Source organism: Enhydra lutris, unplaced genomic scaffold (assembly GCF_002288905.1).
Source record: "Enhydra lutris kenyoni isolate GAN:26980312 unplaced genomic scaffold, ASM228890v2 scaffoldscaffold77, whole genome shotgun sequence".
NCBI lineage: Eukaryota > Metazoa > Chordata > Mammalia > Carnivora > Mustelidae > Enhydra > Enhydra lutris.
Window position 1 is genome coordinate 6,026,966 of NW_019154161.1, and position 16,524 is coordinate 6,043,489.

Consider the following 16,524-nt stretch of genomic DNA (forward strand, 5'->3'; position numbering starts at 1 on the left):
GCCTGGGTGGCTCAGTAGGTTGATCTCAGGGTCCTGGGATTGAGCTCCACATCCGGCTCCTTGCTCAGCAGGGAGCCTGCTTCCCCCTTTCCCTCTGCTGCTTCCCATACTTGTGCTCTCCATCAAATAAATAAATAAATTCCTTTTTTTTAAAAGATCTTATTTATTTATTTATTTGACAGAGAGAGATCACAAGTAGGCAGAGAGGCAGGCGGAGAGAGAGAGAGAGGAGGAAGCAGCAGCAGAGAGCCCGATGTGGGACTCGATCCCAGGACCCTGAGATCATGACCTGAGCTGAAGGCAGAGGCTTAACCCACTGAGCCCAGGCACCCAATAAATAAATTCTTAAAAAAATAAGATGTAGGGACGCCTGGGTGGCTCAATTGGTTAAGCAGCTGCCTTCGGCTCAGGTCATGATCCCAGCGTCCTGGGATTGAGTCCCACATTGGGCTCCTTGCTCAGCAGGGAGCCTGCTTCTCCCTCTGCCTCTGCCTGCCATTCTGTCTGCCTGTGCTTGCTCTCTCTCCCTCTCTCTCTCTCTGACAAAATAAATAAATAAATAAAAATCTTAAAAAAAATAAGATGTACTATTCGGTGGTTTTTGGTATATTACATTATCAACTTTTAAAAATCGTGGGAAAAGAGATGACAAAATTGACCATTTCGGCATTTTTAAGTGTACAGTTTTGTGGCATTAATCACAGTCACAAGGTTGTGCAAAACTGGATATCTGTAAGCAAAAGCGTGAAGTTGGACCCTCACCTTATTCTCTATGTGCAAATTAACTCAAAGTAGACCCCCCTTGCTTTTTATAACTTTTGATTTGGGGTGTTTACATAGGACCTAGTTAAAAATATTAAAGAGAGAGAGATAAATAAGAAGAACTTTCCCCAGGGTGTCTGAGAATCCTGGGGGCTCACGTCCCTGTAGTTTTCTTTCGCCTTTTTCTAAGTGGACTCCATGCCCACCGTGGAGCCCAGCATGGGGCTTGAACTCATGATCCTGAGATCAAGACCTGAGCAGGGATCGAGAGTCAGATGCTTAACCGACTGAGCCCCCCAGACACTTCCTCGATTCAGGATCTTGCTCCCACACCTCTGGTTCTGTCCCACATGCTCAAAGTCCACACAAAATGCAGCCCCTCCCCAATTCCTACAAAAAGACCTCCCTTGCACACAGCCACTCCAGATGTAATAAATTAACTTTAATATTGGGGCTGGGGATGGACAGGGGTTTATGTAGCAGCAACGTCTCCCTGACACTGTGGAGCCCTATGGGCCTTGCCACGCCCTTGCCCCTCACTCCTCCCATTCTTCTCTGTTCACACTCTCCTTTCCATCCAGAGAAGACCCCAAGAACTTGTTTTCTCTTGCACAGCAGCTCATGCCTCACTCTCCAGTTTAGCACCCTGGCCCACGGCCTTACATCCTGCCAAGTACTTCCCCAACAGACAGGTCTCACTGTAAGAGGAATTCTGGTTCCTGCTCCCGAGATCAGCGTCTGTTATAAAATAGGAAACAGACCTGTTGCATCTGAGCACCTCTGCCTCCGGGACCTTGGGCTGTATCCTTCCTGGTCTGAGGGCTGTCTTGTGTCTTGAACAGCTGTAGCTTCTGCTCCCCCAGGACCTCTTCCTTCTTGTTTTTCACACTTTGCTTTCCTTGGTGGATGACTAGCTCCCGTTCCCCGGGTTCCTGTCCAGCCCAGCGTGCTGCTACAGATGATCTCCCGTGGCCTGAGTCTTGACAGAAAGTGCTAGGATCTCACATCCTTCAAGTTCATGTCCGCCATCGTTCCTGCTCCTTGAACAGCTCTAAGCAGCTGAATTCCAGACTTGGGTTCTCTTCTGGACGAAGGTTGGCAGCTCTTTCTTGTAACCAAGGGATGCCATGGATACAGAGATTTCGAAGCTCAAGGCCAGAGGTCAAATTCTTATAAAAATTATCTGGCAGTTGGAATAGTCTGTGTGGCTCCATGAGGCAGGAAGGGGTTAATCTTGCCCAAAGAGAGATTGGGCCCTTTGCCCCTGGCTCCAGGAGGTAACCCTAAGCCCTTGGAGTGTTCTGGCTGATGGGAGTCTTATTTTGCCTGGGGTTGTGGGCGGCATCAGAGAGTCTATGCTCACAGTGTGATTCATAGCGGGGGCCCTGACCTGTGGAGGTGCTGGAGACTAAGGTCAGCTCCATGGCTGGTCAGCCACATCTGCAATGATGTACCCCGGATAAAAACCCTGGAAAACGAGGCTCAGGTGAGCGTCTTTGGTTGGTGAGACTCTGTGTGTTGTCACACATCATTGCTGGGAGAATTCAGTGCTGTCCGTGCAACTGAGAGCTGGTGTAGGGTCTCTCCCGAATAGTGCCCCGTGCGGCTTCTCACGTGACTGTTAACTTCATCCCTTCATTGTAATAAACTGTAACCGTAAGTGCACCAGCTTTCCTGAGTGCTGTGATTCCTTCCAGTGAATGAATGCACCTGAGAGGGGTCGTGGGGGCACTTGCACCTGCCACTGCAGTGCAGGGTGGATGGGACATTCTTGAGGTCTGGCCTGAGAAGGGTGGCCGTCTCTTTGGAGGGAGTTTCCTTCCCTGGGGCCAGGGTCCAGCTGCAAGGTCCATGCCCTTGCCGGCCCCAGTCTCTCTCTCCAGCAGTCCTGACGCTGTCACTTTGTGTTCTCTTTCGGTGGATCCTCGGAAGAGCTGGCAATGATGTCCGCAACAACCGTATAGGAGACATGCTAGAAGGCAGATATTAAAACGTTAGCCTCAGGGCCCTTCCAAACAGAATCTGCCCGCTGGAGCCCTGTGTGCAAAGAGCTGCGGGTCTGTTCCCTCCCATCTCCCTGGAAGTCAGGGCGGCGCTTCCTCAGTTGAGCTTAGCCAAAAGGCCAAGAAGTGATTGGGGCGGCAGTTCTTAAGGTGTGGTCATGAGTGGGGAGGGAAGGAGCACCTACGGAAATGCAGATCCTCAGGCCCCAGCACAGACCCACCAGACCAGATGCTCAGGGGGCAGGGCCCGGGAACCTGCATTTTAAGCAAACTTTTCAGGGGACTCTGCCTGGCAGGAGGGTTGGGAACCACGGCTCGAGGCATCTGGAGAGAAAATCCAGGACCTGGCTCCTGACACCATGCTGGCGTTTGGTTAAGTGCTACAGGTCCCCAGAGATGCCTGTCACCTCCTTGGGAATGTCCATGCAATTAGTCTGTGGTTCGTGCAGAGCCCCACACCCTCCTCAGCCCCACCACCACACTCACGCCATTAGCCGAGGAGCGGTGTTGGTCGCGACCTAGGGAAAGAGAAGGAGAAGTTTCGGGAATGAATGACAGTGCTGGACAGCATGGTGAGAGGACACATGTGGGTGGCGGAGCCCCTTGAATTCTCAGCCCCAGTTCTGCTGCTGACACGGGGAAGCCACTCCTCGCAGTGGTTATGCGTAAAACAGGACTGGGGTATGTGCCCCACCCAGCTATCTGTGCAGTTATTAAGCATAAATAAATATTTATTCGCCATGGGTTCTGCAACCTGAGAGAAGGTTTCAAATCCCAGCTCTGTCCTTTAGGAGTTGTGTGACCTAAGGCAATTGATGCTCTGTGCCTCAGTTTCCTCAACCATCACACAGGGATTTATTCAGCAAATAGGAAATGTCTGCTTTGTGCCAGGGGCCTTCTAGATGCCGGACATACAGCCATGAGCAAAACAGCCCCAATCCCTGCTCTCATGGAGTTCGGATTAACCACTGTTACCGGCGACAACCGGACTCAGAGCCTGCATGTGCCCGGCGTGTTGCTTACGATGTGCCAAATGCTGCCCTGAGAGCTTATGATCAGGGACGGTTACTCCCATTTCACAGAGGAGGAAACTGAGCCACAGAGAGTAGGTCATTTGCCCTTGATGACACAATTAATAAAGCAGTAGACTGAGGGCACAGACACAGGCAGTCTGGCTCCGGAGATGCCACGCTTGGCAAACCCTTCCTCAAGTGCATCCTGTGTGCCTGGCGCAGGGGCAGGCAGGGCTGGGGACACAGCTGTGGCCATGACAGTTCTAGCTCTGCCCTCCTGGGGATCACAATTCGCTGTAGAGATAGATGAGTACCCACTCAGTGGCGCGTTCCCGAGGGGGCAAGGCCTTGGGTGGGGGCTGGGGGGAAGTCCAGAGCAGGTGTTTGGCTCACTCTGGGAGATCAGGGAGGGCTTCCTGGAGGAGGAGGCCTCCAGCTGGGATGTGAGGAGGCAGTTTTGTTTAGGGGTTGAGGGAAGAAGCTTTGTCGTCAGCAGAAATGCCCTCTCCTCCTGACTTTTGGGCTGCGAGCCCGTTGGCAGACCTCCTCTCTGCAAGCAAACATTTCCTCATCCATAGAGTGGGGCTCAGTGCTCAGCACCGGAAAGGGCTCAGCAAAACAGCTCTTCTTCAGCTCTACTGAAGAAGCCAAAGGACTTCACCCGAAAGAGCCGTGGGGGAGGGTGTTGCAGGCAGGGGAACAGCCTATGCGGAGCCCTTTAGTCAAGAGGATCAGGCCCTTAAGAGCTGGGATCAGGGTGCCAGCTACGGCCCCTCCTCCCCAGAGGTTTGCAAAAAGGAATCAATGATCCAGTGAGCAGGATTTTCCAAAACTTAGTGTCCTCCTGTGTCAAATAGGGGAAGCTCATGGTACTTCCATGGTACTGAACTGAGGGTTCAGTCTGAGGCTGCCGTACTTGGGGATGAGTCTAGATCATAGTAGGTGGCCAAGCATGGCGGCTGTGGGTACGCTCATTCTCAGCTGACAGGCAGGAGATATGCCAAAGAGGAGGGACTCACGGGAGCGTCTGGACAGCCAGAAACGAATCAGGAAGGCCAGCAGGGCCAGAAAGACTAGGCCTCCCACTATCAGGAAAGCGATGCCCAGAGTAGACAAGCCTTGTTGTGGTGCCTGGTTGGGAGGTTCTTCTGGAAGAGAAGAAGTAAGCAGGGTTAAGTTCAGGGGCTCCTGGGGTCTTCACGTGCCCCTAAAACATGATTCCTCATCCTTTAGGGAAGCTACCGCCCGGCCTCTCCTGGTCATGTCTCAGGTGGACTTGACTCCACCCCCTGGTTCCTAGGACGGGGCTTTGACCCAGGCCTGGCTGATCAGAGCATTCCATTCTCCTTGGCTGTTGGGATAGATTCACGGGGCTGCTGGGACCCCAGCTAAGCCAACGACAGTCAACCCTGGGACTTTGGCTAGAGCTACTGAAAGTGGTGTATTCTTTCAACTGGGACTACTAGACAGGGGAGACAGGAGGCTGTAGCTGCTGAGGAACATCTCACCTCCCTGAGAACACAGAGAAAAGCAGAGACAAGAGATGTAAAGGAAAGTTCCTGGATTTCACAGTTGGAGCATCTGGATCCAACCATACCTGAAGGTGCATTTTCAGTAAAGTCCCATTTTTGCTTAGGCTATTTAGAGTTGTGCTTCTATCACTTGCAACTGATAGAGATTCCTGCCTCACATGCTTGGAAAGCCCTTTCTGAGTCCTGGGGACAAGCCTCACACAGCTATCCAAGCCTGGGTTTGCAGACGGGGTGTATCCGGGAGGCTGCACAGTGGTTCCAGTGGTACAGATGGTGAGTTAATGAGACTGAAGCTGATTCCATTGGTCCTTTCATGAGGGGTGTTAGGGGATGGATGAGAATCAGAAAGCATTCTTGCGTCTGAGGATTCCCTTAACCAGGAACCACCTCCAAACTCCTCCATCAGAGAGGATCCTGCTGTGACCTCCTCCTTCGGTCCCTCTATTCTTGCCACCCAAGGGGCTCCTCACCTCTGACCAGGATGGGCAGTTCTGCCTGGCCAGTCCCTAGGGCGTTGGTGACTTGGCAGATGAAAGTCGTGTTGATGGACTCATCCACGGTCTGGATCAGGAGCTGTGAGCCCTGGGCCACAGCAGAGGGCGGCAGGGTCCCGTTGGTTCTGGGAGAGACCGAGGCGGGAGGAAGCGGCAGGTGTGAGCTCTCACTGCATACTCATGACGTCTCTGATCTCAGTTGAGAGCAACCCTGGAATTTCCTGACTCTTCCTCTCATACCCACATCCCTCCAAGCAGCAGGTGCCGTCCGCCCCATCTGAAAAACCTCTCCAGACTCTGACCACACCACAGGCCTCCTCGGCCACCACCCCAGGCTGATCTCCCTGCTCCTGGGCTGCCGCAGCCACCTTCTCCCAGGACTCCCTGCCTCCACCCCATGCCTACCCCACTCTGCCCTGCGTGCTGTGGCTGGAGAGATCTGGTTAGAACGAACTTGTTCACCTCCCTTACTGTTCAGAGTCCTCCTGTGGCTCCCACCTCACTCAGCATAAACCCAAAGTGTCTACACAGCCACAGACCCCACACGCTGGCTGCAGACACCACCGACCACGCTGTCTGTGACTCTCCCCCTGCTCTATGTCCACGGTGGCCTCCTTGTGGTCTTTGAATACCCCCACCTCAGGGTCTTTGCATGCTGTTCCCTCTGCCTGGAATGCTCTTCTGGGTATGTGCCCAGCTCATCCTCCTTTCCTTCAGTCCTCTGCTCAGACGTCACCCTAGCAAGACCTTTATTACCCCCACCCTGATTTCAACTGCAATGCCCCCCCCCCCCCTTTCCCTCCCCCCCCTCCTCCCCCCCCCCCCCCCCACCCCCTTTACCCCCCCCCCCCTTATTCCCCCTGCCCCCCCCCCCCCCCCGCTTTACCTGTAACTCAGCCTTTATCCCCATCTGACGCACTACCGACTTCACAGCGTTATTTTGTCTATTGTTTTCCTCCCCCACTAGACTGGAAGCACCAGGAGGGGGGAGAATTTGGTCTGTTTCATTAACCAAGATACACTGACCCATGTGATCTGGCACAGAGCAAGTGTCAAAACGCTTCAGTTTAGTGGACAGAGAAGACGCAAGCATGGGTTTCTGGGCATGCGGCATAGCTTGGACGGAAACCCAGCCCCATGGCTCATGGGCTTGGATCACGGTGCTTTGAAGCAGGATGGGAGAGGCGTCTGCCTTCACCACTGGAAAACCTTTGACCATGATTCCCTTGACTGACCGTAGAGACGTAGCAGTGGCTATCCACAGAGGTGGGCTGGTGGGGGACGGGCGCTCCCGTGGCATCTGCAGGGTTGCAAGCTGGGATGTGAGCCCCGTCCAGAGTTGGTTAAATAATTGATAGCATGTGCATTGGATGGAACGGGGTCCCAGCAGCACTGAAAAGGGTGCTGTGGGGGCTCTGACATGCCTAACAGGTAGAAGACGGATGGATGGGGAGAGAGGACAGAGTGATGGACGCGATTGGGCAAATCCAGTAAAAGGTAAGCAGGAGAATGCACCAGGTGGGTTCCTGAGTGCTCGTTGGGAAAGTCGTACGTCTTTTCTGTACATCTACAGATTGGCCTGATGAAACGCTGGGGGACATGGCGACGGGGACCTACATGGGGTCACACGGGAAGGCGATCCTGACAGAGGGAAAGTTTCAAAAAGGTGCCTGTGGCACAGTTTTTGCTGAGAAAGGTAGAGAACAAACGGCAGGAGGGCTGTGTAACAAAGGGTAGTGGTATATATTTCTGGACACTTGACTACAGATCTTCTTTTTGCTCATAACCGGATTGTCTGAAGTTTCTACAATGGCCGTAAGTTATTTAGAATAAGAACAAGAGCCTGATAAGGAGCGTGTAAAACAATCGATCCCCTTGCCTTTTTCTTTCCCCGCTCTGCATCCTAGCCTTGGTCTGAACTTGAGGGAATCGGAGTGCTCTGAGCTTCCTCATCAAGACAGTGGGGATGGCACCCACTCTACCAGAAGTGACTGGGTGGGTTACATGAGGTGACCGCGGAGGTGGCCAAACCCAGACGTTAGGAGGATCAATGTGGAGCCACTTCTGCACCCTTGTGGCCCTGGGACCCAGGCAGGTGATGGCACCTACTGGGGCCCGACTCATCTTTAACCCCGGGCACGGTGACGGCGCTGCCTGTGCCTGAGGTGTGGGGGTCACATGGGATAAGGTGACCACTGGCACACAGCAGACAGCCAAAAAGAGCAGGTATAATGGTGAACCTGCCCTAAACCGCCTCATAAACTGTGCATACGAGACAGAAATCCTACTGCGGCCTAGACTCCACTTCTCTCTTTTCACTTTCTTGTACCAGTCTCCTCCCTGAGACTCAGTGGTCCAGGCCCCCAGCCTCCTCCTCCCTCAGACTCAGGAATCCAGGCTCCCAGCCCTCTCCTCCCTCAGACCCAGGAGTCCAGGCCCCCAGCTTCCTCCTCCCTCAGACCCAGGAGTCCTGCCCCCAGCCCCTCCTCCCTCAGACTCAGGACCTGACTCCCTCAGGACCCAGGGGCCCAGGTCGGCCCATGTCCACCCAGGACTCACGTGCTCCAGTCATAGTCCGTGGGCTCCGGTTTGCTGCGGACGTCACAGCTCAGAGCGACCTCCCTGCGGCCAAGGTACCAGTTGTCATCAAAGCCGGAGATGGAGACCTCTGGGGGGTCTGAGGGAAACAGACACACAGGCTCAAAGACGGGGACCCTTCAGAGGGGCCTAAAGATATGTGGGAGCATGTCATAACGAGAAAAGGCTTCAGTGGGTTTCAGGAACAGCCCAAGACAGAGAGGGCTGTGAGGAGTCTTGGGTAATGGATTCCCTCAGAGCAGAGAAGGCCAGAAGTCCTTGGCAGGGTGGGAGGTAGTGGGGTGCTGAGAAGGCTTTTGGGGATCTGTTTCTCTCTAGTCATTTTCCTGGGTAGCCAAGTCCTGGCATGGCATGGGTGTCCTGTGAGAAAAGGCTCTTGGACACCCATCACATACAGGAGCACATTCAAGGCTCTGACAAGTCCTGCTGGGAAGAATCCTGGATCACCCTGCCTCTGCTGCTGTTTATCCACCCCAAATATGATCAACAGGGAAGATTTTCAAAGTCCCCATGGGCCCCAGTAGACAATGTGGGGGTAGTGGTGGAGACAGCGGGATAGTGGTCCTTGTCCTTGCTCACATCTGGGCGCACTCACAAGGCACATTGAGAGTCACAGGCAGCAGGATGGGCTCCTTGAAGCTCTCGTGTTCCACTCTGCAGGTGACAGGCTTGCCATCTGTCTGGCTTGAGGGTGTTGCGATTAAGAAGCTGGTGACGGTGTACGTGCCAGGCTGGTGTCCTGGCACCTGGCTCTCATTGGTCTTCCCATCCAGGTGTGACCAGGAGACCTGGGCAGGGGGGCGGCCCTCACTGGAGACGCAGCGGGCCACAGGCACAGGCTCCGGGCTGAGTGGGCTGAGTGGAACCTCCTCAGCCTCGGCCTTGTTCTCCGGCTGGGCTGCGGACAAGAGCAAAAAGGACTGGTGAGTCCTCGCCTGCGGTCTTTCAGCAAACAGCACACCAGCAGAGGGGGGCAGCTAGGTGAGTGCACTGGAGGTCCGGGTTCAAATCCTAGCTCCGTCCCCGAGCTGTTGGGTGGCTATGGGTATGTCTGTGCTCAGTTTCTTTGTCAATGGGAGATAAGGACAGGATCACAGGCAATGAGAACATGCAGGTAAAGCTCCCAAGATGGTACCTGGCGCATAATACATGCTCAGGAAATGCTGCTATTATTATTGGGAATGGAATACAGTGCCTGGCTGGAGGGTGGGCGATGTTGGGGACCCAGCAATGCCCGAGGCAGCCCCCAGCCCTGCCTTTAGGGGGTATACAGTCCAACGGGAAGACAGACTTCCTCAGAGAGCGGCAACCCAGAATGGGCAAAGCTGGGATGGGGGAGCCCAGAAGGGGTGTCTCAATGTTGGGGGAGTGGTGAAGGAGGGCTTCATGGAGGAGGGGAGGGCTGAGCAGTTGTGTGGAGGTTGAGAAGGGAAGACAGGCTTGAGGTCACACAGTTCTACCGAACAGAGCTGGGCTTCCACTCCAAACCCCTCGTGTGACCATCTCTTCATTATTCTGGTAATTCCCAAACCCGGGGCTCCGCTTGGTTCCTTCCTCTTTATTACTTGTTACTGTAGTGTTATTATTGACTGGAGATTTCTCTTAAATTTGACTCACTAGTTGTGGGTTTTTTGTCTTTTTTTTTTTTTTGGTAAAATACTGGTAGTTTTAATTTTACACAAAATTTCCAAAACAATGGTTACATAGTATAATAGGCATCTGCAATGAATAGTTTATTCATGGAAATTGTAAGTTAAAATCAGCTTCTAAATTTAAATTAGTCATCTCCAGCTAATGAAGAGAAAAGGAAATCACAGGTGCTGGGAATAATCTACTAGACAATCCAGTTGTCCACTTCTGTTCAAGCAAATTCCCTCTATCGCTTGGGCTCAAGTTCGATTTATTTTGCTTTTCCCAATTTGTGCTTTGCTTGGCACGTCTGATGGATTTCACAGCTGAACTCAGTCAAAACAACAGCCAAATGTGCTTTTCAAAAATGCATTATTTTATAATTTGCAAAATGCCCTTCAATTTTATCCACAATTGGAACACTCCTCACTCCCAGGGTACCAGCGAGGAGGTAGCAGAGAACTCGATTTCCTGGAGGGGAGACCCCCTCCCAGCCCTGCCTCACTGATGAATGTGAAAGCATAGCATGAAATCTCACCCTTCCCTTTCTTTGGGTCTCATTATCTTTTACAAAAATAAAATAAAAGACGTAAGCAAGGTTTAGGGGCTGCTGCAATTCAGCACCTTTCTTTTTGATTAACATAGAGTAGAGGAAGATTGGTCTGGGTCTATCTACTTTGGCGTGGAGCTGGGGAGGGATTCATTGTAGACATGAAAAGCTGTGTTTCCAGTTGCCTCTGATTCGCCTAAGGGATCACAGTAGATGCTGCAGAATGTGGCCTACAACCGGAGGGAAGCTCTCCAAAGTTAAGGAGGTAGATTAACTTTTTTCTTCATGGGCGGCTTGATATTTCCCAGTTGTTACTAAGGTACCAGCATGCTGACGTTCTGAGCCCCACCAAGGTCTGCTATCACAGTGACCTCCTCAGGTTCATGGCCAGCGCCCCTGGCTTGGTAGAGTGCTATCAGAGGCGCCCCCTCTGGGAGTAACCAGAAAGCTCCTTGCAGAATTTGATAATGAAAATGTTCTGATGCCAACCCTATGACCACAGGGTTAGGATGACTCATTTGTGTCTTTTGGAATCGGGTAGTGCCCTATCGTCTAGTAGCATAGGTCCAACTTGTTTCTGGTCTACTAAATTTTTTCTTTTTTTTGAGAGAGAGAGAGAGAGCATGAGTGAGGTCTTGTGCAGGGGTGGGACGGGACAGAGGGAAAGACAGAATCCCGAGAAGTTTCCGTGCCCAGCATGGGGCCTGACACGGGGTTCGATCTCATGACCCTGAGATCATGACCTGAGCCGAAATCAAGCATCAGGCGCTCCACTGACTGAGCCGCCCAGGTGCCCCTCTGCTCTACTAAATTTCTGGCGGCAGCCAGAGGAGAAGTTATCTTAGCGGCAGAGATCTCAAACAACAATTTTTTCCCACCTTTCCAACAGGTCTTGCTTCCTCTCTTGCCTGGTACTCATCACACACCTAACCACAATGGAAGTGCCACATGACCTTTTAAGAGTGTCCCGTGCGCCTGGGACAGCTGCACCTTCAGTGTGAAGTGTGCCACTGAAATCCGCCAGAACAGCTTTGAAGCCACCACGAGCTGCCATCCTTCATGTCCCCCCCCTCCAGCCCCAGCAAAGTCCCCGCTAACAGGAAACTCAGTATAGCATCCTTGGCATCCAGCCCAGGCTGCCTGACAAGCAGTCGCTAGATGCTGGGAGCCCGGCCCCTGGCCCCGGGGCTGCTCACTGGTTCTGGGTTACTCTCAACCCGAAGACCTGAAGTCCCAGATTTGTTGAAAGCGCTGCCTTTGGCTGGGCGCTGTGGGCACCGTTCCAAGGACTTAACGGTGCAGGAGTCAGTCTTGTAAGGGCCTGGATGCCTTCCCAGCACGGGGAGGGAAAGTACCAGTAAGTACGCATCAGCTCTTACTAATCCTCAGGGTGATCCCTCCTTCCCAGAGGCGTAGGGACTTACTCAATTTCAAAGAGGAAATGTTCTGCTGGGGAACAGGAACCTTGAGTCCATGACAATGCCTGGGGGCATCTGGACCCATGGTGGGGAAAGCCTCTTCGCCTGGGTGTCAGAATGGCCCTCCTTCCTGTCTGTGTATTTCAACTCTCCCTTCCTCACCAAAGGGAGTAACAGTGATTGACAGCCATCAGGAGCTCACAGGGGCCTCTGTTCTAAGGTTCAGCTGGATAAACTCCCGAGACCCTAGGGACAGCTTTCTGAGGACAGCACTCTTGTAACTAACCATACCTTACAGGCGAGGAAAGGAGAGTCTGAGATGAAGGCGTTTGCCAAGCTGGTGGTAGCCAACCGGGAGGCAAACCCTGGCCTCCAGGCTTCCCAGTCCCCTGCCAGGACTCTACCTGTCCCCCCTTCTTATCCACCACCCCCACGCTCTGCCCTCAGTCTGCAAGAGCTTAACCTTACTCTCCAGGATCCCACATCTCTTCCTAGCCTACAGCCCCTTCCACCCCCCCATCATTGCCCCATCTCCTCCTTTGGTCCCCACAAAATCTCCCCGCTCCATCCCCCCGTGCCCGCCCTGCCTCTTCCCCGCCCCCGCCCTCACCGAGCACGCGGAGCCAAGTGCGTGCGCTCCTGCTGCCCTCGGGGAACGTGGCGAAGCGGCAGGTGTAGTTGGCTTCATCTTGGGCGCGCAACCCCCGCAGGGCCAGCGACCCGTCCCGCAGCTCCAGGCCCGGCCTAGCGCCCACAAATTCCAACCGGCCGGGCTCTGGGAAGCTGGCGCCCTGTATGGGGTGGAAGACCGCCACGTTGAGCTCGTTCCCCGCTGCGTCCTGCCGCGTCCATGTCACCTGCGTCACATGCACCTCGTGCTCCAGCGGCGGCAGTTTGCAGGACAGCTCCACCGTGTCGCCCAGGAGGCCGCTCACCTCCCGGGGCGCCAGCACGCCGACCGTCGCGGTCCCTGCGGGGCAAACGCGGGCGGGTCAGACCCGGGCGTCCGAGGTCGGGATGCCGAGGGGCGCCCGGGAGGCCACTCACCCTTCCCCGGGCTGGACTGGGTCTGCTGCTCCCTGTCTGCGTCCGAGCAGCCTCGCGGGGCTGTGATTACCGTATTTCCCCATCGACGCTTTAAATTGTGGTCCATACTGAGGTTGAAAACGTAAATCTGCCATTTAAACCATTTTAAAGTGCACTGTTCGTGCCATTGAGCTGTGCATGTAACTACCACCACTATCTAGTTCCAGAGCGTTTCCATCAGCTCACTGTCATCAAGGCCACTGTGACTCTGTCATTTACAGGAACTCTGACTGAGGGGTGGGAAAAGGCACAGCATATCTAAGTCCTAGAATCCATGAAATATGATATTATTATTATTGCTATGCATGGACCCCAATTGGGAGAAGGTTTGTAGGGGATCCTGGCACAAGAAGGGAGGCAATTATAACCCAAGGATTTTGGATCCTTCCGATCTCTGCTGTGAGGCTTCAGGCAGGTTACCTAACCTCTCTGATTCTTTTTCCTAGTTTGTAATGTGGGACTAATAACAGTTAACATGCACAGGCTGTTCTCAGTGCTTCACGCATCTCTCAGGGTTTAGTCCTTAAACAGCTCCTTGAAGCAAACACTACCATCACCCTCACTTTATAGATGGGGAAACCAAGGCACAGAATCGTTTCCTCCAGGTCACAGAGAAGGTAAATGGCCAAAGGGGGATTTGAACCCTGCGGTCTGCGCTCAGGAGTCCTGACCTCTAACCCACCGGGCTCCATATTAAAATCTTTCAGGCTCAGGCCTCAGCACATAGTAGGTCCTCAATATGTCTTGGCACATACTGCTATTAATAAACACAATGCTGTCCATTCTTACTAGTAATAAAAAAGAGAATGGAGGAGGTGGGAAGGAGGTAAGGGTTTTGAATTCTGGTACTGCTAGCAGCAGCCGCTGTGAGACTGTGCGTGGGTGGTGTCACTTCTCTGAATCTCAGTTTTGTCATCTGTAAACTGGGGGTGGTTAGAGCATGATATGGTTGCTGGGTGGACGAGGCAATGAAATCTATCTAGAGGGATTAGCATGTGTCAACAACTCTGTCAAGGTGAATATTGTAATTATTGTGTTACGAGGAAGAGGAAGCTGGGAAGTAGCAGACGGGTGCCTAGAGCATGCTGTGTGGAGGAGGGCACGGTTCGGACACAGGCAATTGGAGAGTGGGGAGCCTGCTAGCGTGGGTCTGAATGCCGGCTGTGTCACTGATGTGCTGTGTGGCTCTGGGTACGCGGGTCTCCTTCTCTGGGGCTTTCGTCCACCTGATGGCAGGTCTCGTCCCTGGCAAGGTTGCCATGAAGACGACATTGGGTGAAGCGTAACGACCACACTCAAGTGCCTCCTCTGTGCCAGACACCAAAGCTGTTTCCTTACAAGTGGCCTCCCCCAACCCTCTCCACGACCCCGTGAGATGAGCACTCGTATTTTCATCCCCACTGGACAGAGAGGTCAGGTGCACCTCCGAGGGTCAAGCCATTTGCCTAGGTCTACCCTGCGCCCCTGCTCCTGGGCACCAGGCTCTCCCGTCCTGGCAGAGGGGGGCTCCGTCCACTATTTTGGTTCACTCATTGGAGCTGCTACTTCTTGCTGGTGCCTTGGGCAAGTTGCTTCCCTTCTCCGAATGGAGGCCACAGTGGGGCTCATATTGGGAATCTCCTTAAGAGGTTTGGGTTGGTGGCTCTCTGTGAAGTCCTTGAGCCTTGGGCCCCTCTTTTCTGGAGAAGTGCCCAGAGTTCTGGGAATCACCTTTTGGGAAATGCTGAGATGATCAACTGTGGCTTCCCCAAGTCTGCATTCAGAATTAATATTGTTCATCTGAATTACCATGTCATTATTGTTCTTACCCAGTGCGTCCAACTTTGATCGGCATCCACCCAAGAAAGAGTCTTAGAAGGTAGGTAGAATCTCCATCCCCCCATCCCCAACACTTTTTAGGGAAACACTTTTTAGGGAAACAGTTTTAGTTTCCCTAAAACTTTCCTGAGCTCACACAGGTATTAAATGCCAAAAGCTCTTTTGAAACCCAGGCCGTCTGACTTCAGAGCTATATCCCCAGGGTCTGGAACATTGTGAGACACTCGGTGAATGTGTGTGGGATGAACTGCCCAGCTGCATGGATAAATGAATGGCCATGACTTAGAGCCAAACATTTGGGGTCAGAAGGGGGAAGAGGTTATGTGCTCCTGCCCTCTTCTACTCCCCCCCCCCCGCCCCCATCAAGCATTCTCTGATGAGGTCAGTGGGCCCAGCCTTTGGGGTCTGGCTGCCGTGAGCAGGAGCAAGAGGTGAGGTGTCCGGGCATGTGTCATTCATTCTCGGCTTTCCTAGACTGACTGACGGTTCTACCGTAAGGAACTCCGGCTGCTTTCTGGGAGGCTGGGGTCCCTCCCCGTTCTGTTCCTCCAGCCCTGGGGGAGGCGGACCATCCTGCCAGTGCGGGGGGGAGAGGGGGAGCCGCGGCTACAACGCCGCGCTGGGGGGAAGTGTCACTTACTGGCTTCCGTGGGCACCCAGGGCAGCGACAGCAGTAACAGCGGCGGCAGCGACAGCAGTAACGGCGGCAGCTCTGGCGGCAGCACCATACTGGGTTCCTCCCGCAGCTGGGTCGCCGCTCCGCCGCTCCGCTCCGGACGAGCCTCCTCCCTGGTTTGTTGGGCTCCTTCTCCCTCGTCCGCCGCCGCCGACTGGGAGCTGCAGTCTAGACCCCGAGGCACCCCAGCCTGCCAGAGCGAGCAGGCGCGTGGGAAGTTCCCCGATCTCCCCCCGCCAAGACCGGCCCTGCGAGGGGGGGTGGGGTGGGGGGCTGCCTCTGCGCCTGCGCCACCCTAGACACCGCCCAGGATCTAGCGGGTGGTTTCTTTTTTATGGAGGCGTAATAAGCACAGTGTTGTATTAATTTCAGGTGTATAGTATAATGATTTAACACTTTTTTTTTTTAATTTGACAGAGATCACAAGTAGGCAGAGAGGCAGGCAGAGAGAGAGAGAGAGAAAGGAAGCAGGCTCCCAGCTGAGCAGAGAGCCGGATGCGGGGCTCTATCCCTGGCCCTGGGATCATGACCTGAGCCCAAGGCAGAGGCTTTAACACACTGAGCACCCAGGCGCCCCTATGATTCAATACTTATGTACATTTCTCGGTACTCGCCCGTGACAAGGGTGCTCTCAGTCCCCCTCACCTGTTTCCCCCATTACCGGCCACTCACCTCCCCTCTGGCAGCCCCCAGTTCCTTCTCTGTACTGAAGAACCTGTCTCCCCCGGCCCCCACCCCACCACCGTGTTCTGTTTCTTAAATTCCACCTAAATGAAACCATTTAGTATTTGTCTTTTTCTCACTGACTTACTTCACTTTTTAAAGGTCAAGGCTGCTAAGGGCCACAGCTGACATTCCAACCTACCATTGGGGTAGATCCCGAGTTCTTAACCACCAGGCCTAAACCCTCTGGACTTTGGAGTCAGACAAGGCCTGGGCTCATAC

General features: G+C 53.6%; 1 protein-coding gene and 1 pseudogene across 2 annotated transcripts; both read right to left on the bottom strand.

Moving 5' to 3' along the window:
- Nucleotides 1-1,185: 1,185 nt before the first annotated feature.
- LOC111160618 (poliovirus receptor) lies at nucleotides 1,186-15,818 on the bottom strand. Of its 2 annotated transcripts, XM_022523830.1 has the most exons (8): nucleotides 15,544-15,818; nucleotides 12,610-12,969; nucleotides 8,998-9,300; nucleotides 8,364-8,481; nucleotides 5,781-5,929; nucleotides 4,798-4,926; nucleotides 3,252-3,283; nucleotides 1,186-2,734 (listed from the first exon to the last, which is right to left on the bottom strand). In XM_022523830.1, the coding sequence occupies exons 1-8, from the start codon at nucleotides 15,629-15,631 to the stop codon at nucleotides 2,660-2,662; spliced, it is 1,254 nt and encodes a 417-aa protein (XP_022379538.1). In that variant the 5' UTR covers nucleotides 15,632-15,818; the 3' UTR covers nucleotides 1,186-2,659. The 2 variants fall into 2 exon arrangements, with proteins under 2 accessions (XP_022379538.1, XP_022379539.1); XM_022523831.1 differs by lacking the exon at nucleotides 4,798-4,926.
- Nucleotides 10,646-12,590, bottom strand: LOC111160571 (annotated as a pseudogene).
- Nucleotides 15,819-16,524: the final 706 nt, after the last annotated feature.

Coding starts and splice junctions, on each gene's coding strand:
- LOC111160618 (XM_022523830.1), bottom strand. CDS start 15,631: ATGGTGCTGCCGCCAGAGCTGCCGCCGTTACTGCTGTCGCTGCCGCCG. Junction 12,970..15,543: donor CTGGGTGCCCACGGAAGCCA/GTAAGTGACACT, acceptor TTTGCCCCGCAG/GGACCGCGACGGTCGGCGTG. Junction 8,482..8,997: donor TGTGACTCTCAATGTGCCTT/GTGAGTGCGCCC, acceptor TGTTTCCCTCAG/ACCCCCCAGAGGTCTCCATC.